The sequence below is a fragment of the Centropristis striata genome, chromosome 11 (assembly GCF_030273125.1).
Source record: "Centropristis striata isolate RG_2023a ecotype Rhode Island chromosome 11, C.striata_1.0, whole genome shotgun sequence".
Taxonomy (NCBI): Eukaryota; Metazoa; Chordata; class Actinopteri; order Perciformes; family Serranidae; genus Centropristis; species Centropristis striata.
The window spans coordinates 25,770,460-25,792,495 of NC_081527.1; the positions used below are offsets into that span (position 1 = coordinate 25,770,460).

Below are 22,036 nucleotides of genomic sequence, written 5' to 3' on the forward strand. Positions count from 1 at the left end.
CTCCGAGCTTCAGATCTGCTGCTTCAACACAAAGTCAAGGCTTTAAAACAAGAGTCCAGGGGAAAATAGAGAATAAAGTCCAAATATCTCAGCGAGAAGAAGAGTTTGTTTGTTTTTTCATCACTTCCGGCAGATACATCTGGAGTAAAACAAACCGGTGAGTTCACTTCAGTCCCGTTATTTTTCTCTTTGTCTGGATTTGTTCTCAGCATCCTGCTGAGATCAACGTAAAAATATCAAAGCAGTTATAAACAAGTTTATGTACTTTTTTTTAAATCACTGAAATATCCCAAAGAAACGTCTTCCCACTTATTTGTTAAATAACTTACTTCTTTAATGTGCATAATAACAAATCCATGCTTTTTTATTATCATTTTCTTGAGATGCAATACATTTTATCGGACTAATTTCACAAAATAATGTGATAGTTGCAAAAACATACCAACTTCATCATGGAAATATTGGAGGAATGTTGCAGCTAAAATAGCGTGAATCCACTATCGGCGTTTTAGCGGAAAATTAGGTAAAATGCACAGTGAGGTATTAATATTGTAATATAAATGCCTCACTGTGCAGTTAATAATAAACTTTTTTTTTTTTTTAACTCAAAATACGAGAGAAAACATAATACATACATTTCTCAGTGGCTTAAATGCATATTAGGAAGATTGTAAAGTTATTGTTTTTATATTTTACTTTTAAAATTCAATGCAACAATGCAGTATTATCAGGACAGTGACAACATATAGCAGCCCACATACAAAAAGCAGCATTACAGGGGGGATTATGGATTTTAAGAGCTTCAACTGACAAAAATTGAAAGAAAAAATTGCAGATGAAACATCTATACTATCTGTAAAATAAATGAATATAATAGAGATGTAGAGTCAGTGCATGCTGACACAGGACTGTGTGTGTATGTGTGTGTGATGTTGGAGCTGCGGATGCTGAAATGGTTTGGTCCATCTGTGTGTTTCCTGCTACGCATTTTCCTCCAACATCAGCAGCTCCAACAGAGACAGACTGCTGCTGCTGCAAGGAATGCTGGGACATTCATTGTGGGGAGAGTCCAATATGACACATATATGGGGGGAAATTAAATTAATGAATCCTAATCAATCCTGTTAGAAAGATAGTAAGGTTAAAAAAAAATGCAAATATCATGCTATATATATAGGCACATAAATAGATTAAATGTATTAAATAAAAAATACTTTTGGAATGTAATAGAAATAAAATAATTAACTAAGAACTATAAATTAAAACTGAAATTGATTAAAAAAAAATAATCCTGTTGTAAAGCCCACTAAAGATACAAAACAAAATCATATTTTTTTCAGATTAAGAAGATTTTTTGAATTTTACAGAACAAATATGAATAAGTATTAAATATAAATAATGTAATCCTCTTTAAAGGCCTATTATAAAAAGAATAAGGGAAAAAACTGAAAAAAAAATATAGATAGATAGATAGATAGATAGATAGATAGATACAAGCAAATGTCATATTTTTTTTAAGTTTAAGACGACTAAATTTCAATTATTAAATAAATATTTAAAAAATTAAATAAATGTTGTATTGTGCATCGTGCATGCATAAAACACAAATGGCAGACTAGTTTCACTCTGCAACATGTATTCGCTCCATGTTCAGAACTAAAAAAATTCCGTTATTACAGACTAAATACTAAAACATTTTCCAGCTTTTTCAGAAAGAAAAGACTCTGCAAGTGTGTGTTTGAGAAATCAACATAAACCTCTGTTTGCTTTGCTTGTTCCTCATATTTCTGTGCGGAAGTTCTTTTTTATACAAACGCATCCAAAACAATAAAAAAGGAACTTCTGTTTGCAGACATTTGATCAGGAAATGTTTGTTTTTACTCTCCAAACTCCAACAGGAAAGACACAGAAAATGGCCTCAGTTTGTGAAAATAATACTTTCTCTGTTATTGCAGACTGTTGCTTCTACTTAAGAACAGTAAGAAAAGGGAGAATAAATGCACAGAAGTACTTCATTGTCGTATTTTGATTTCTAATATTAATTGGGCCAGTTTGCATATAAACATTATGTTACATTTTATTATGTATATATAAATAAAAAATAAATAAACACAAATATATATATAATAAAAAAGAACACTTTGTACTTATGAGTCATTTTTCTAACAATACATCATATTTAATAAATTAATTTTATGTTTTATGTGTAGAAACTAGTAATAACAGTGACATAAATGTATGTAGTAAGTCAGTTTACTTATACAAATTCAGATGAATAATACGAAATATAATCAACAAATGCAATCTGATTATTCTTACTTGCAACTAGAGCTGCAACAGTCAATTAATCGATTTGTGGACCAACAGAAAAATGATATTTCTAATAACTTATAATAACAAAATAAATTAATACATTTTTCATGGAAAAATGGTGGGAAAATATTGTTTTCAGCCTCTAAAATATGGAGACTTCCTGCTTTTCTCTTTTATAATATCATATTAAACTGAATATATATGAGTTATGCACTGACCAATCAAGACTTTTAATCACAGAGATGGATTTTTGACTGAACAATTGTTTACGAAAATAATCTTTAGTTGCAGAAGTACATGTAACCAAGTAGTTTTGCTACTTTTAATTATTCCCCACTGCAAGTAGATGTACAGTGACAATGTACAATTTCAAATATTTGACTTTCACGCTCCTGAAAACTGACAGAACGGCCCCTTTTAAGTTTTAACAAAATGATGTCTAATGCTAAAAAAACAACTTTAATATCAGAAATACTAAACTTGAACAGTCATATTTACATCCGCTAATAGTTCAGTCAGCAGGATGTTGTTGGTTCTGTCATGCAGGTTTCAGACACCAAGTGTTTTGTTTTAAACCACAAGGAACGTTTTTCAGTTGAGAAGGGAACCTCCTCCCTCCCTCCCTCTCTCTGTCTCGCTCTCTCTCTGTCTGTCTCCCTCTCTCTCTCTCCCTCCCTCCCTCCCTCTCTCTCTGTCTCTCTTCCCCCCCTCTCTCGCTCTCTCTCTGTCTCCCCCCCTCTCTCTGTCCCTCTCTCTCTCTCGCTCTCTCTCTGTCTCCCTCTCTCTCTCTCGCTCTCTCTCTCTCTCTCTCTCTCTGTCTCCCCCCCCTGTCTCCCTCTCTCTCTCTCGCTCTCTCTCTCTGCCCCCCCCTCTCTCTGTCCCTCTCTCTCTCTCGCTCTATCTCTGTCTCCCTTTCTCTCTCTCTCTCTCTCTCTCTCTCTATCTCTCTCCCTCTCTCTCGCTCTCTCTCTCTGTCTCTCTCTCTCTCTCTCTCTCTCCCTCCCCCTCTCTCTCTCTCTCTCCCTCCCTCCCTCTACTGTACCTCAGACAGAGAGCCTCTGTTTGCAGCCCACTAACAGCCGCTGACCCAGTTCATCTTCTCATTCATCTTTCATTCATCAAAGCAGAACAACAGAAGTGTGTCAGAGCTTCGACTGGCCGTCAGTCTGCAGCGAACATGTTCAGCAGATAAATATCTATGTTCATTTTTCCTCTGTGTGTGCTCGACACTCTGATTTAAAGGCGTGCATCACATAAATCTCTCCAAAATCTAATGTAGCTTTACACACAACTCAACCTTCCCCGTGAGGGACATAAGTCTATAAAGGTAGAAACAAGTTTCTACAAGGTAGAAAAAGTGCCACGAGAGTGTGGGAAACCTGGTTCATTTGTAAAGATTATTATTATTCAGAATGTGCAGTCACATTTTAATGGCTGGGGATGTTCCTTTAGTGTTCACTAAAGACATTTTTTTATATTTTTTTCGTCCAAAAGGAAGATGTTCATCTGTGATTTTGTGCATTGGTTTTCATTTTAATTTCTTGGATATAACAATGTTTTCTTATTTTTGCGAGTGGTTAAAAAGATTTTTTGAAACATCTCATTTTCACAGTGAAAAACATGAACAATTAAACTGAGGGACATGAACATCATAATCAAGTTTTTGATTATTTTATATTATTATTTGAAAGATTAATCTTAAAACCTGCATTATTGTAATTTGTATTCACCTACTTTGTTGTATTAAAATTATTATATGTGGTAAATTTTATTTATTAAAATGTGTATTATTGTTTAATTTTATTAGTTTTGTCATTTATTATTTATTTTTCTCTTTTTTATATATTTATTTTAATCCTTTGTTTTTTTTTTATTCTATCGATTGCATTGCGTGCATTGGACTCTAATTGTTAATTTCTTAAAACATGTTTTTTATGTATTTTCATGTTCTGACCTTTATCTCTATAGCACTTTGACCTGCACCTGTTTGAAGGTGCAAAAGAAAAAGTTTGATTAATTGACTGATCGATGATGTAAGAGATTTTGCTGCATGAGCCCCAACATGTTCTGAGCAGTGCTGGAAGTCTATTTTCGAAGCTCTCTCTACAGACAAACAGTTAAAATGGATCCAAACCCTGTTATGTCACAGTTTGGAATCATTCCTGACGGGACACAGATCGTTTACCTGCAGGGGATCATAAAGTCGCTGCCTTTCCTGGCACGCTGTTCGGTACTTTAAGGATCAGGATCTGCTTAGTGCAAATGCTTTATTTTTGGACATGTTTTAAATGACACATGTAGAATAAAGAGATTCTGACAGAAATATCACTATTTTAAGCAAACATTAAAGATCTGATATCTTTGTTTTATTTAAATAAATTATTATAATTCTAGGCTACACGGCGGTGTCGTTGTTAGCACTCTTGCCTCATAGCAAGAGGGTTGCCGGTTCAGCCTGCGGATCTTCTGTGTGGAGTTTGCATGTTCTCCCCATGTCAGTGTGGGTTCTCACCAGGTACTTAGGTTTAATTGGTGACTCTAAATTACCCGTAGGTGTGAATGAGAGCGTGATTGTTTGTCTCTGTGTGTCAGCCCTGTGATAGTCTGCGATCAGCTCCAGCCCCCTGTGACCCGAGTGTGGATAAGCGGTTTTATCAAATTATTTTTGATAAAAGATGTCCCTTTCTTTTCTTTTTGTCATGTTTTTTCTGTTTTCTAGGCCCTTATCAGTTTTTTCTTCTTTTTGATAAATTAAAATTAACATCACCTCACTGGCGGGGAAGGAGCCCGAGCTTGTGAGGGAGGTCGAGTGTTACTGGCTAGAAATAGTCAGGCTCACCTCCGGAGTTGCCCAGGTTGAGAAGCGCCAGGCGGTTGTGGGGATACTCACAAGCCCCCGGCTGAGCGCCGCTTAGTTGGGAGTTCTCCCCGAGCGGGTCGCCTCCTTGCGACTGCAAGTTGCAAGGAGAAGGTCTCTGACTGTTGTTTGTGCTTATGCACTGAACAGCAGTTTGAAGTACCCGGCCTTCGTGGAGTCTCTGGGTGGTGTCCTGGAAGGGGTACCGCCTGAGGACATTATATTTCTTCTGGGAGACTTCAACGCTCACATTGGCAACGATGATGGTACCTGGAGGGGAGTGATTGAGAGGAACAGCCTGCCCGATCTGAACCAGAGTGGTGTTTTGTTATTGGACTTCTGTGCTAGTCACGGTTTGTCCACAACAAACACCATGTTCGAACATAGAGTTGCTTATAAGTGTACTTGGTACCAGAGCACTCTAGGCCAAAGATCGATGATCGATTTTATTATCATATTGTTAGATCTGTGGCCGCATGTTCTGGACACTCGGGTGAAGAGAGGAGCAGAGCTGTCAACTGATCATCACCCGGTTTGGTGACCTTAGAATTGCATCTCTGCTTTTTGCTGATGATGTGGCTCTTTTGGCTTCATCAGACCGGGACCTCCAGCACTTGTTGGGATGGTTTGCAGCCGAGTGCGAAGCGGTTGGGATGAGAGTCAGCACCTCCAAGTCTGAGGCCATGGTTCTCTGCCAGAAAATGGTGGACTGCCCCGTCTGGGTGGAGAGAGAGGTACTGCCTCAAGAGAAGGAGTTCAAGTATCTCGGGGTCTTGTTCAGCAGTGAGGGTAGAACGGAGCGTGAGATGGACAGGCTGTTTGGTGCGGCGTCAGCAGTGATGCGGGCGTTGTACCGGACCGTCGTGGTGAAGAAGAAGCTGAGCCTGAAGGCAAAGCTCTCGATTTACCGCTCCATCTACGTTCCAACCCTCACCTATGGTCATGAGCTTTGGGTAGTGACCAAAAGAACGAGATTGTGGATACAAGTGGCTGAAATGAGCTTCCTCTGTAGGGTGGTTGGGCTCAGCCTTAGAGATAGGGTGAGGAGCTCAGACATCCGGAGGGAGCTCGGAGTAGAGCCGATGCTCCTTTGCATCAAAAGGAGCCAGCTGAGGTGGTTTGGGCATCTGGTAAGGATGCCTCCCGGGCGCCTCCCGTTAGAGGTGTTCCGGGCACGTCCAACTGGTAGGAGGCCCCGGGGAAGACCCAGAACACGGTGGAGGGATTATATCTCTCTCCTGGCCTGGGAACACCTCGGGGTCCCCCAGGAGGAGCTGGACGTTGTGGCTGGGGAGAGGGACGCCTGGAATGCCTTGCTTAGCCTGCTGCCCCCGCAACCCGACCCTGTATAAGCAGAGGAAAATGGATGTATGGATGGATGATAAATTAAATCTTCGAAACATTGAAGATTGGAGAACTCAATTTACTCTGTACTTCATTTTTTTTTTTTTCACAAATCATGCTTTTTTTTTTTTAAATGTAGGACTTTTATCAGTTTTTTAAATCTTTTTTTAATGGGAGACCATCACCACCATGGGACCTCTTCTTTTTTTTAATTTAAATAACCCGATGATCTCGGTGTGTTTCAGGCCGCTGTCTCACTCTCATGTGGTTTCTTGTGCTCATGAAGTCACAGGAGACAACATGTGACTTCAGCTCTGCTATCAGTCGTCCGGAGCCGTCAGTGTGGCTGCTACAGTTAAAGTTCCTCCCAGCAGACACAGGGTTAACAGGAAACATGAGCTCAGAGTCACAGCCCCTCTGTTTTTCTCTCTCTTCTCCTGCATTTTTTCTCAGGCTGCTGCTGCAGGATGTGAGAGAACCACAACACATACTGTGACAACTGAAGGCCAGACTGAGAACCTGCAGCAGGAAAGAGTTGAAGAGGTACGGCTCTGTGTGTCTTTATAAATCCCCTCCTGGCTTTATTTAGCTTTTTACAGTTAATCCGCTCCGGCAGCAGAGGAGAAGTTGTTTGATCAGCTCTGTAGGGATCCACAGAAGAAGTTTCTGAAGAGCAGATTAGAGAGGAGGGCAGATTCCCGAAGAGCTTAAAAAGTTCCTTTAATTTTCACAAAAAAAAACAACTAACATTTATTTATTTTAATTTCTTCCAAAAGGAAGTCACCCATCTCCGATTTTTGTTTTGCTTCTTATTTTTGATTATTAAAAAAATTTTGAAAATTTTGATTATTATTTTTTATAAATTGAAAGATTAAAATTAAATCCTACCTTCACTGCCAGGCATTCTTTTATTATTTTATTCACAAATTTTACCCTATTTTATGCTGTTGTTGTAGTTATTATTATTACCATATTATTATCATATGGCAATTCATTATATTTGTCTTGGTTTTTGTCTTTTTATCTATTTTATCATTATGTATTATTTGTCTTGTATGCCAATTTTTTTTACTGTTTGTTGTCTAAAAAGTAGCAACACTACAGTGTAAAAATTCTTTGAAAAATATGTAAAAGCAAAAGTTTTTATTCAAAATGTTACTTAAGTAAAAGAACAAAATTATTGACATCAAAATATAATTAAAGTAGCAAAATGAACATAATTATTATGCAGAATGATCCATTTCAAAATAATATTTTTAAATTTTACACTAAAGGAAATATCAGTCAAACTAGTGTTAGTTTATTCATTTTTACTAAGCCTTTTAACTTTTTTTAATTTTAGTTAAAAAAAAAAAAGTTAAATCTGTCAGCCAGGCTGCCTTCTTGATTTATAGACATTATTTATATTATTTTATTCTGATAAATATATATATTACATTATTATATTTATTTTTGAAATGTTCTGATATTTTACTTGAGTAAAAGTAGCAACACTACAGTGTAAACATACTTTAAAAAATGAAATAAAAATAAGTTAAAGTCCTTACTCAAAATGTTACTTGAATAAGAGTACAAAATAATTGGCATCAAAAAAAGTAGCAAAATAAATACAATGGTTATGCATAATGAGCCATTTTGGAATCATATTTTCGGCTATTATACAAGAGAATTTTGTATTTTATTTTACACTAAAGGAAATATCAGTAAAAGTAGAGTTGGATTATTCATTTTTATTAGGACTTTTTTTGGTTGTTTTGAAATCTGTCATCTGGGTCAGCTGATTTATAGACATTATTTACATTATTATTATTTTCATTATTTATTAAAACATCAAGTAGCAGGAAAAAGAAATAGTCAAGTGAAGTACAAGTTCCTCAGTTACTTTCTACTTGTCAGGTTTGTTGTTTGCGTGTTTCTCATCGCTGGTGTCGGGTTGCTGATGTCATTCACAGATTGAAGGAAGACCAACGGCTACAGACAAAACATGGCTCTGTTCTTCTCCGGAGCTGTTACGAGTACGACACACACACACACACACACACACACACACACACACACACACACACACCAAGGTTATAATAGTTTTGGATTTTTTTATTAGTTTTAGTTTTTATTTCGTTGTGATTTTTTTGTTTTTTAAATTTAGTTAGTTTTAATGAGTTTTTAAAGTGAGTTTGCTAGTTTTAATTTGTTTTTATTTTTTAGTAAATGCTTAGTTTTAGTTTAGTTTTTATTAGTTTTAGTGTTAGTTTTAGTTGTTTTGTAATGGGGTATTTGTTGGGTGCCAGATTCAATAAGGTCACAATAAATGTTTCCTTTATTTCCTTTGTCTGATCCATCTCAGCCTCAATAAGTTTATTAAGTCATAAAACCAGATAGATGAAATAGATTTCATATCAACCAAAAAGGTTTACGTATGAAAAAAGTTGACAAAGACGAAAACGAAGGACATTTTCACTATAATTTTAGTTCGTTTTAGTTAGTTTTGTAACCACAAAATACAGTTTCAGTTAGTTATCGTTTTCTAAAAAGTTAAGAAAATGTTTTTTCACTTCTAGTTTTTGTTATTTCGTCAGTTTTCGTTAACTATAATAACCTTTCTTCTCACATGTGTCTCTCAGGTTCACCGATCAAACGAAGGCTGCGGGGGAATCCCTCCTGCCAGAGGTGAAACTTCTTTTATCTTGACCACATTTAGGGTTTAGCATGCATGACTGTAACGTGTTCACAGATGTGTTAAAGTGTCTGTGTCTCCATTAGCCTCGACCGCTCTCTGCTCTCTCCTGACTCCTCCTACGTCTGCTACTCGTCGGCGGACGGCGGCGATCCGTGCTCCTGCCGCCGCTCGCCACGCCTCCTCACCAACGGTTACTACAGCGTGACGGAGGACAGCTTCACCTGGGACGATGACGGCAATGTGTCGCTGACTCCCTGCAAAACCAGCGTGTCCTACAAGGAGAACCTCGTCAGGTAAGAAAAGGTTCTCACTTCTGGTTTTATACAGTCTATGGTTGAACCCCATTGAGCAGCTTCAGGGAGGTTTTTTTTGTTGCTTTTTTTTTACATTTACAGTTCTTGTTTTTCACTGCAACATATAAAATCTATATCAATCTATAAGTCCTACAGCTCTATGGAATCAGCACAATCATGGCTAGAAGTGGGGACAACTCAAACATGTCTTTGTGCAGAATAACACAGTTAGAATGACAGAAATAACATTTTTAAAAAAGGTTTAAAAAAAAAAATGAATTTCTCTGATTAACTATTAAATGGTAAATGTACGAGAAAAAAAGTCAAAAATGTACAAGAAAGACTCAAATATTCTGTGAGATTATAAACTCATGAAATTTGCAAGAAAATATTTTTTCTCCGAGATTAAAATGGTAAATTTCTGTGCGATTATAAAGTTCCGGTAACACTTTAGATTAGGGAACACATATTCAACATGAATTGATTGCTTAATAGCATGCACATAACTAACATATTGGCTCTTAATGAGTCATTAGTTAGTAGTTATTAATACCTTATTCTGCATGGCCTTATTATACAACCAGTAAGCCATTAACTAAGAGTTTTAACAACAGCAAGATGAATTTCTCATTATTCAATATTAAATTTCTTATATTCCAAGGCGGCTACTTTGAAGAATCTAAAATAAAGAACATACTCTGGTTTGTTTAACACTTTTGTGCTTAATACATAATTCCACATAATTCACATAATGTGTGTTCCATCATAGTTTAGATGTATTAAATATAAATATATTTTTTATGTCTAAAATATTAATAAAAAATAAAGAAAAAACAATGAATGAGGAGGTATGTCCAAACTTTTCACTGGTACTGTACTTTCACCCCCAAAAAGAAAAAAACTTTTGTGACTGTCCCTTTAAGTCACATTGTCGTGGCTGTTCATGGCTGCAGAGTGGTGGCACACACACACACACACACACACCCACAAACACACACACACCCACCCTCTTTATAGCTATGAGGTCACCCTCAGCAGCCAATCAGAGCAAGTCGTTTGAAAGGTGTAAATTCCTCTTGTCTGACGTGCTGCATTCAGGAGCCAGAGTGTGATATCATCCCTCAGGGTTGCACGGCAACGCCTCATGTTATTGAAACCTCATCGTCAACATGAGACAAGATTCTTTGTTTTGCAGGTTTACTGTCTGAATAAACTCTGAACATTTCTTAAAATCTTCATGCTGTGTTAGAGAAGTTTAGGTGAGACCCTACAGGCAGAAGCATGTTTTTGCTGCTCTGGTGAATTTTGAGGTTTTGAGTTTTTTATCTCACATAACATATCTTATTTTAGAACTTACTTACTTACCGTATTTCCTCACTTTAAAGCCGGGCCCCTATTAATGACCGGCCTCATTTAGTAACCGGGTGTAAAAACAATTTGTAGTAAATAAAAGCCGGCCTCTTTTATAAGCAGGGTGTCTAACCGGTGTTATGTCAAAGTCTGTTCCCCCGTCGATATGTGTCCCCCTTACCTTAACCTGCACCAACCTGACCCCTGACCCCAACCAGTCCTCCTTTAAGTTGTTAACATGAGCCCAAGTTTACCTTAACCCCAAACAGTTCTCTCTACAAGGCCTCACCTTAAACTGAAATCCTAACTCCAACCAGGAGGTGATGCTACGGAGAACACCGTTCAGGAAACATCATTTGACGGTAACAGATTTTGACACAACACCTGTATTTAGAAGTTTGGCCACACAAGTTAGTACTGTAGGTAAATATGGTTGTTTCTCCCGCTGTCCTAGTCATTCTCTGTAAAGTCCAGCCGTTTAGGCACGTTCTTCTGGGCTTTTTAGTAGTTAAGACATTTAAAATCCTGCTTAAAATGAACATTCAGTGTGCTGTTCATTGTTTGTTTACATCCGAGTACTTCCAATATGGCCGACATCCGGGTAACTGGCTACAATGCGCTGTGTAAAACACTCTAAAAAGTGCCGGTCAGAGCTGCTCTGGTTTTCTTTTTTTAATAAAAGCCTCCTTCAAATAATAGCCTGCCCCTATTATTAGCCGGGTCCCAAACTGATTTTTTATTAGTAGAACCCACGGCTACTATTTGAGGAAATACGGTACTTACTTACTTAGTCCTGCACCCCGAAGTGCAGGACTACTTACTTAGTCCTGCACTTCGGGGTGCGTAGAGCCAACCATAGCCACCAGGTCCATCTGGGTCTGTCGTGGCGAGGTGTTGAGCCTGCCAGAGTCATGCCACAAGCTTTAAGGTCCTGGGTTATTACATCCAGCCAGCGGGTGCGGGGGGCGCCTCTAGTAAGTAAGTAAGTAAAATTTATTAATAAGCACTTTTCATAAATACAACCACAAAGTGCTTTACATCAGGGATAAAATGCAGTAAAATATAGAGTTAACAGAAGAACACACAGTAGTACAACAACAGGTAACTTCACAGATGCCCAGGAAGCATCAACATCAGGGGAAAGCCTGCCTAAAGAGAGATGTTTTAAGTTCTCTCTTAAAACTGTCAGTGGACTCTATGCTGCGTAAGGTCAGTGGAAGTGCATTCCAGAGGCGAGGGGCGCTGGCCTGGAAAGGTCGTCTCCAGGCGCCTTGCTGGGGATTAAAGGCCAGGATGGTGCTGTAGGATGCTCCTCTGGCAGGCGGATGACCTGACCATACCAACACACTCGCTGCATTGCTGCGAGGCGAGAAGCTGGGAGCTGTTGGGTTAGCTCTCTTAAAGTCTCTTTATTGACATGTTGGCTCCACGAGATGCCATGTCTGTGTGAAAGCTTAACCCTACCTGGTGCCTGCCCATTTTGTCATGAACCGGCTCATAGATCACGACAAAACAAGGGAGACCACACATGTATTCAAGTTATAAGAAAATAATGTTTATTTAATTAATTGAAAACAACACAAAGAAACTTAATTATGTGAGTCAGTATCCTACTGCTGGTCTACAAAGCACTGAATGGTCTCGGACCAAACTACATGCTTTTTATTTCAGTGTTCAAACAGCTGATCAGTAGAATCAGGTGTGTTCTTGATTGGTTGGAACAAAAATCTGCAGAACCAGGACCTGGACATAACCAGGGTCAAGTCACATTCATCACAATCCCTTCTTCTTCTTCTCCTCTCAGGGTTTTCCGGCGCAGGCGGCGGCCTCGCGGCTCTCTGGCTCGCCTGCTGAGCGACGTGACGGAGAGCTGCCAGTCCTGGCTGGATGAGAAGGTCTTCAGGGGCGTGTTCGGAACGGGACAGAACCAAAACCAGATCCAGATCCAAGACCAGGATCTGGAGACCAGGCATAAGGACCAGGACTGGACGAGACAGGAAGGCCCGGCCCTGTTAGATGAGTCAGCGTGGTCTGGGTTCAGCAGCGAGCTGGACGACAGCCGCAGCTTCACTTACGGTGGGTAACAAACAAGTTCTGAGCTCAGGTCGGATTTAAGGGTCATAATTTAAATAATTAATTAAACCCTCTGAACCCCAACAAGCTGTTTCAGGGCTTTTTTTATGAGACTTATCAAACTGCTTTTAATACAAAATGACAGTGATCATAAAGATAAAAAAACAGGATGACAGAAGCAGAAAATGTAAACATGACAGTGGATAAACTGCTGCATGCTGCAGATTTAACTGCAGAACATGAATTAATTATATATAAAAAAAACATTTTGTGGATTTCAGCTGCAACATTTGATTCTATAACAGGTTTATTTTTTACAAGTTTAACTCTCTGAACCCCAACGAGCTGTTTCAGAGCGATTTTTGCTCTTTTTACATTTTACTCTCTTTGTCCTTGTATTTCACTAAAATATATAAATCTATAAGTCTTGCAGCTCTATGGAATCAGCACAATCATGGCTAGAAGTGGGAACCACCCAAACATGTCTTTGTGCAGAATAACACAGTTAAATAAGAAAACATGCAAGTTGAATTTCTCCAATAAAGTACTTTATAAAAATTGAAATAAAATGAAATTTATATATAAGCACTTGTAAAAACAGTTTTGTCCACATATTGTCATGTTTCCAGCCTCTCCTGTCCGCTCCCCTCTGCTCTGTGTAAACAGATTTTCAGTGAATATTTGTCACATGAACGTTCATCTCAGCAGAATCAGTCATGTCTTCACAGTCTCTCTGAGGAGCAGAATTTATTCTTTTTAACAGGATCTGGTTTATTTTTGGACATGTTTTAAATGACACATGTAGAATAAAGTGATTCTGACAGAAATATCAACATTTTAAGCTTTGTTTTTTATCACTTTTTCAAATGGAAACTTTTGTGACCTATGATCTGTTCAAGAACCTACTGAAAGGTCAAACTCTGACGATAATGTCCGTTTTTACAGTTTCTTTCTACGATAAACGCTGGATTTTTGCTGATTTTTTAAATGAAAAGAAAAGGGTTCAGAGGATTAAAACACCTAAATGACAGAAACCTTTTTTGGGAAACATTTATTTGAAGTTTTAGTTTGATGTGTTGGCCATTATGTTGTGCATCTTTATATACAGTCTGTGGTTGAGCAAGTTGGTGGCCACAAGATGATTAAATGAATGAGAAAAATGAAGAAAAAAAAACAAACACTGTTATTTATTCCAGCAACATGCACACAGATGAAATTCTGTGTTAAAGTAAAATTATAAATGTGTTTGTTTTTCTCCTCCAGACCACACTGAGATCCCACCACCTCCAGACAAAGAAGCCCCGCCCCCGAAGCTGCTCATCCAGGAGGAGATTTGTTCAGAGATCTGTCAGTCAAAGCAGTGCTTCACTCAGTCACTGGGCGGCCTCTCTGAAGTCCCGCCCCCATCGCCTTTCTACACCAACTGCTGTTGCCAGGCATCACCTGAGCCCACAGGTGAGCTGGGCCGCTTCTTATTTAATCATTCATTCATTTTTCCGTGCCCTGTGAGAGACTAAATCCTTTTTCAGAGCCTTCTCTATAATAATAATAATACTAATAATAATAATAATTATAATAATAGCTTTATTTATATAGCACCTTTCATACATAGAATACAGCTCAATGTGCTTCACAATATGGCATTAAAATTAAACAATAAAAAATAAAACACAAGATAAAAATATGAATAAAATATTCAAAGAGTAAAGGATACAATTGAATAAATAAAAGTAGTAAAAATGGTACTAATAAAAAAATAGAAATTCTCTAGACAGAAGAGATATTTTCAATTTTCTACATTTTCTTAACAAATTACAAAATAGACAACTTTAATTTAAACCTGTTTTAAAATCAGCGTTTTGAAACCATTTTTAACATCAAGAAAATACAGAAATAGAAGACTGACAGATTTTTTACCACAGATACTTCAGACAATTTTTACTATTTTTGTTTAATTGTTAGCCTGAATTTGAACTTTCACATCTGAAGTAATATCTTCTATAATGAGTATTCTGGTTGTTTCTCTGTTTGTGTTTCAGGGTTAACCATGAAGGCCCTTCTCCTTCTCATGTTCACCATCTTCCTCCTCACTAATCTGTACTCTGGGTAAGACTGGTTTTTATTTGTAAGCATCATGTTTTAATCCAACCACCACCAAATGTTTTTAGCTCTGGAGAGTTTCCTCTTGTGGAAATTTTTTTTATTAACCTTAAAAAACATTGAGGTGAAGCCGTTCTTTTCCTCCTTGCAGGTGTCTTCTGTGGAGCACGACCGTCACTTCCACCGTGTTCATGGTGATGACAACATTTATGCGTGAGTATCAAATAAAATCATAAAAACATTATGGATCTGTTAATTAAATATTATCTGATGTGAAGGAGTTTTTTCTGCCAGCATCGTGACTGTTTTTACACTTTTACCTAACCCTCTGAACTTGTGTTTTCTTTAAAAAGTTGGCAAAAATCCACCGTTTATTGTAGAAAGAAACTTTGGTAGCACTTTAGATTCGGGAACACATATTCAACATTAATTAGTTGCTTATTAGCATGCAAATAGGTAACATATTGGCTCTTAATTAGTCATTATTAAGTAGTTATTAATGTGTTATTCTGCATGGCCTTATTATACAACCAGTAAGGTCTGGAGAAGGTGGCTATTTGCCGTTTTCATGGTTTTATTCACCGCTATGTAGAGATTATAAAGTCCATACATAGTAAAGCATATTAAGATCATAACTCATATACAACAACTTCCTTACTTACTACTAATAAGCAATAATTCTGAGGTTATTGAGGGAAAACTCTTAGTTAATGTCTTACTGGTTGTATAATAAGGCCATGCAGAATAAGGCATTAATAACTACTTAATAATGACTAATTAAGAGCCAATATGTTACTTATTTTAATGCTAATAAGCAACTAATTAATGTTGAATATGTGTTCCCTAGTATAAAGTGTTACCGGAACTTTATCGCACAGAAATTTACCATTTTAATCTCAGAGAAAAAATATTTTCTTGCAAATTTATGGCTTTATAATCTTGCAGAATATTTGAGGTTTTCTTGTACATTTTTTTTTTTACTTTTTTTCTCGTACATTTACCATTTAATAATTAATCCGATTTTTTTTTAATTAACTTTTTAAAAAAAATTTATTTCTGTCATTCTAATTGTGTTATTCTGCACAAAGACATGTTTGAGTTGTTCCCACTTCTAGCCATGATTGTTCTGATTCCACAGAGCTGCAGGACTTATAGATTTATATAGATTTTATATATTGCAGTGAAATACAAGAACAGAAAGGGAAATGTAAAAAGAAACAGCTTGTTGGGGTTCAGAGGGTTTATGTAAAATGTGTGAATACTTCCTCCACTGCACTTTATAGAGTCAGTTTCCTGTATTGAAAAGCTGTTTTATTTTTTTTTGGCATTTTACATGCTTTATTGAAAGCGAGAGACAGATAGAAAGGGGGTGACAGAGGGGAGGACATGCGGTAAAGGGAGCTCAGGCTGGATTCGAACCCGGCTCCACCGCAGCGAGGACTGTAGCCTCTATACATGGGGCGCCTGTGTAACCCACTATGCTACGGACCACCCCGAAAAGCTGTTTTTTGTTAAAACATTTCCTTTTTTTTCCAGTCCTGACCAAGTCTGGTCCGATGGGTGAGTGGAGGAGGGCAAAGACGGAGGTGAGTCCGAAATCAAACAAGTCTCTCTAAAAACGGCAGCAAAGAAACAACAATAACTAATGTAACGATTCTGTTTTTCAGGATATCACATCAAGGAACGAGTAAAATAACCGCCAGGAGAACATTTCTGCAACGTGAAGTGAGACAGTAAAAGGTCTGATGGGACTTAAATAGAAATATTTAGCATTTTAATAACTGTTTGTATGTACGATGCACTTGAAGTTAGACTGAGCTCCGGAAAAGATTTAACAGCAACACCCGTTTGATTCAAAAACTTTATGAATGTACATTTTTTATCTAAAAGTGTTGCCTACACGGAGATGCATGACTAGAAGGGCTGACGTTTTTAAACGGTTTGAAACTAAATTCAAGCCGACACATTTTTAATATTTAACTTTTAAATCCAAAGCGAAACGACGGGAAAATAAACATGATGATGCATGCAGGTAGTTTACATTTCTCACAAGTCTCATTTAAGTTTCCAAGCAGATTAAACATGATAGAAACTGAGGCGTTATTTAAGTGTTGGGACCATGAATCATGTTTGGATTTTCCCGGAGTATAAAAGTATGAAATCAGACAGTTGGTTTGTTGTTAAAAAGCCGAAGGAGCTCATTAACATGGTGACACAAGTGACTTTAGTGTAGCTATTAAAAAAGTTTCCATATCAGATATAAAACATCCAAATGTACCTGGTGTGTTTTAAAAATACTGTAAGTGTATCTTCTATTGTTAATAGCTGATCTTGGCTTTTTTTGGGCTCTCCAAAGTGACCAAACGTCGGACTGAACTTGTCCGGAGACGTGAAGCCTCACTTCTTTTCAAAATAAGAGCTGTAACATTTTTTAAACAATCGAACAAATCTACCTAGGAGTTGTACCCGCAGGAGGATAAGTGCCATTTTTTTCCTGAAGAAACTGAATGAAGAGTTTTATTCCAAAATGAAAAAAAAGAAATGTTGATGTTTTGATGCAATTACATCATTTTATTTCATTCTGATGAATTCATACTGACAGTTTAAACCAAGGATGGGCAACTTAAATGCTGAAGGGGCCACAATTTTTCATCGACACTACCACAGGGCCACATATAGGACCGTGCACTTAACCAGATATGATGAAACTGCAATTTTAAATATGTTTACAGTGCAGTAACTTAACATATTTCATGCTCAAATGCATGTATAACAGTATAAATAGGAATACAAAAGGTTTGAAGCAAATAAAAATAACCACTTACTGTGATTTCTTTTTTTTTTCAGTGTAAGAACAGCAGACCAACATTAATTACAAAAAGTAATTTTGTGCATTTTTACACTGCACTTTTAAGATTTCATGCTCAAATGCATGTAGTTGTACTGAGGGCCACTTCAAGTGAGGGTGCGGGCCATATGCGGCCCCCGGGCCTCCAGTTGCCCATCCCTGGTTTAAACCAACCAGAAGTCTTGAATCTAAAATAAAGTCAGAGGAGGATATAAAGATATAAATCCAGATTACATGATGTTCTTCTCTTTTGCAAATTAAGAGCAGCACACCATGTGAGTCTTCTGCACTGTAAACATATTTTAAATTTAGAATGCAGAAGATTCAGAAGTTTTTCTCTGCAGCGTTTTGAAATAAAACTCTTCGGCTGTTAAATTAAAGTGCCTTTTAAAAATCAGCCAGCAGATCAGAAATACACAATAAAACAGGGAAATGTTGGATTAAAGCCTAAGAATGCTGCTGAAACATTAAGCAGACCTGCTCCGGTGTTTGATTTATCCTGCAGAGTGGAGCAGATGGGTGGAGTTTAAAAAAAACAACAAAAATTCTGTACATTTGGCTGTTCACAAATATTGTCAAACAACTCAGTCAGCCAGTCAGACATACAGACTGGTGTGGCTCTGAGGTCACTGAACGTGCATCAGCAGCCGTTTTAAAGTCCATATGTGAACACAGCCGTGCATGATGTGTGGACAGGGCTACAGACTCCACCCGCCTGGCCTCACAGGCAGCAAACACTATTTACAGCTCCTTTGTGAGTCAGGTCTGTGAAGGGTTAAACTTCTGAAACAGGGAATCTACTTCTGACGGAGCAATAACTCCAGAAAAATGGAAAAAGAAAACATTGAAAGTCATAAGTGAAGCAGAGATAAATGTTTTCATCAGGAAAAGAAGTGTGGCAGGAAGCTGGGGCTAATAAATGTTACTAAAACAAGTACTGTACAACTTTATAAGGTTTGGACTTTATAAAGTTTTGTTTTGTCTCAAAATTCAATCATGGCCCTCAAACTACGCCAAGACTTTAAGTAAACGTGAAGCAGGAAGAGATGAGCTGTGCAGCGCAAATCAGCTCTTTCTGTATAAATGTGAACTTTTTAAATGTGTTTCTGTGAGCTGAGGAGCAGAGAAGACGGATCTTTACTACTTCATGTTACAGATCGGCTAAAAAAACTTTTTTTCTTTCTGAGTTATATTCACGACCAGGTCCCTGACTGCCTCACACCAACCAAGTCTGTTACGTAAGGTAATGAAACCAAGACTTAACTGTTGTAGTGCAAACCTTTTTTAAGTCCTAAACATGTGGACGAAGCCTCTCATATTGTTTTTTGGAGCCAGAAGTGACCATATTTGGATTGTCCTATTAAAAAACAACAACAAAAACATCATAGTGAGCTTTCAGGATGTCATTTTGTCATTAGAGCCAAAAACAGCAAATCTCCATTTTTGAGAGACTAAAAAACAACATGAAAATGGAAAAAAAAAGACTTTTACCATTTACCATTTTTCATATCTGTAGGATGCTATTGCGATTGCTCAATAGTTTTTTTTACCTTACACAAATGAGACTTTTTAAGGTGCTATTTGTTTGTTTTTTTCTGCAAAAAAAACTGTATTCCTAATATTTTAATACAACTTTGCATGCCTTATTACTTAAATTTAAAGCTGCACTTAATAATATTAACAATGGATCAAATGAAACTGTTATGTGAGAGGTCCTACAAGCTTTTTTAGGACTTTTAAGAGTTGGTGGAAACCAAAAGCAGCTAAAACAGAGTAAATATTGGACACAATCGCCAAAGGGACCCCTCATGTTGCTGTATATATAAATAACGTGTGTTTTCTGCCCCCTGGTGGCCAAAACAGTTCAGATTTAAATGATTAATGCAGATTTAAATGTTTAATGTTAAAAGTGGATAAAGTTTGTCATTGTCAAGTTTGTCATTTTGGCCGTTGCATATTGGAGTTTTTTTAGCCCATATTTGGATAAGAGACTAAATCTGACTGGGAACCCGCTAAATCCTCAGCTAATGGTATCGCTTACTAGCTACTAGGTGCATCTGATGGGATAATAATTTAGCAAAAAAAATGGGACTAAAACTTTACTTACCGAAAAAAATTGACAGCATCTTCTAGCACAACTAACCACTGATTAAGACTAAAATGTTAAAGATAACTAAGTCAAAACTTCACTCCAGAAGGGACCATTATTTACTAAATGAACATCATGTTGCATTGAAGAAGACTTGAAACTAACGATTGAGACCATAAACTCATGATGAAACGTTTACTGAGGTTACAAGTCAAGTCAGAAGTCGGATCATTTTTTATAGATTTACATGCAAACGGATTTCTTTCTGCAGCCGGAGGAATCGCCCCCTGCTGGACATTGGAGAGAATGCAGGTTTATTCAGGCACTTCTGCATTTCACTTAATTTGACAAGAAATCTTAGTCTACTTTTTTTCTACAGTCTGAGGTGGTGTGTGGCGTGAACGTGGCGTCAGATCTGTAACATGAAGGGTCAACATGCAGTCACACCAGATAATATCATGGCTCTGGGTGTGGGTTAAAAAAAGTGTCTCGAAACAATAAAATTGACAGTGGAAATGTCACTCCTAAAACGCTGGTGTGACGGCTCTTTAAAGGTCTCGCTCTCTGTGAATCAGGAGTTTCTGAATCGTCTGATGTGTTTTTATTCACACAAAGTGCCAAATTTGTTGATGATGACGATTCAGAAAACAAAACAAATCAATCTATATTACTAATATTTTTAATACAACTCTGCATGACTTATTATTTACATTTAAAGCTGTACTTAAAAATATTTCTATATCAACAATGGATCAAGTGAAACTGTGTAATGGGAGAGGTCCCAGAAGATTTCTGGCTGCTATTTTTGGTTTTATGGCCAAAAATGTAATAATGTTTTTCTCAGGAGTTGGTGAAGACCAAAAGCAGAGCTAAAAGAGAGTGAATATTGGACACAAACTCCAAAGGGATGCTCATTTATTTGCTGGATAAATAAATAATGTGTTTTCTGCCCCCTGGTGGCCAAAAACATTTTGATGCAGCTTAAAATGTTGAAAGTTAAACGTGAATCATTGTTTTTCTCTTTCTTTTATACAACAGACTTTTAAGAGGTGTTAAATATTGAATTTACTGCAAAGTTTCTGTGATGAAAACACATTTAATATGAATCAAACCTTTAGATAAGCTCTTGTTTGTGATGTTGGTAGTGTTATGTTTATAATATATATAGTTACACGGACTGCACTTGTTTCCAAAGGTGGAAATGTAAAATTCTGCTCTGCTCTGACTGCACTTATTATATTCCATTTACATGTTTTGTTTTTTTATTCATGTTACTAAAGTGTGAAAACTGTAAAGATTTAACATTAAACGATGTGCAAACTATATTTGAAATTTGACAAAATGATTGGCCTATTAAATTGAAATACTTCCAAAATGATTTCCAGACAGTGTTGATCGCTGCTTTAATCACTAATTTAGTTGGCTTTTTCGGCCTTTAGATGGCAATGCGTTTAAAGATGACATTTTTACAGTATTTTGCATATTGTCAGATGAAAAAGTTTTGTTTAATGTGACGTTAAAATTAATGTTTATCATCCATTAAATCCTGTTACAAAGACAAACTGTGTGTTTCTGTTCAGTTCAGCTTTAATCTGCATGTTTCTGTTGTTTTTTTTCTTCTTTCTCCGGAGCATTAAAAATCAGTTTACAGATGCAGCTGACTGAAGTCTGCTCCAGTTTCTGCTGATTGAAGAAAAATATAATAGTACACTGAAGGACAGACTGTAACAATAAGGAATATTTTGAACTCTCAAAATAATAATTTGATTAAAATCAAATAGGATCGCTGAGGTGAGTGACTCTCTTCAACACGTTTTAAATTCAGAATAAGAACTTGTTTTAACGAGACAACGGCAGTGAAGCTGCAGAGAACACTGTGTGTGTGTGTGTTCTTGTACTTCCTACATAGTGAGGACCAGGACATGTTTTTAACCAACAGAGTGAGGACATTTTTGCAAAGTGAGGACATTTTGGCCTGTCCTCACTTCTTTAAAGGCTTTAGTTGGATTTAAGACTTTGTTTTAAGGGTTAAGGTTACAAAAAATGATAATTAACTGAAACTGTATTGTGTGGCTACAAAACTAACTAAAAT

The 22,036-nt window shown here is 37.1% G+C and overlaps 1 protein-coding gene across 1 annotated transcript; it reads left to right on the top strand.

Moving 5' to 3' along the window:
• On the top strand, nucleotides 1-21,267 carry tmem71 (transmembrane protein 71). The gene is made up of 11 exons (XM_059345338.1): nucleotides 1-157; nucleotides 6,968-7,057; nucleotides 8,467-8,529; nucleotides 9,136-9,181; nucleotides 9,275-9,484; nucleotides 12,639-12,910; nucleotides 14,171-14,362; nucleotides 14,947-15,013; nucleotides 15,159-15,220; nucleotides 16,544-16,593; nucleotides 16,675-21,267. The coding sequence occupies exons 3-11, from the start codon at nucleotides 8,499-8,501 to the stop codon at nucleotides 16,696-16,698; spliced, it is 954 nt and encodes a 317-aa protein (XP_059201321.1). The 5' UTR covers nucleotides 1-157; nucleotides 6,968-7,057; nucleotides 8,467-8,498; the 3' UTR covers nucleotides 16,699-21,267.
• The last annotated feature ends 769 nt before the right edge of the window (nucleotides 21,268-22,036 follow it).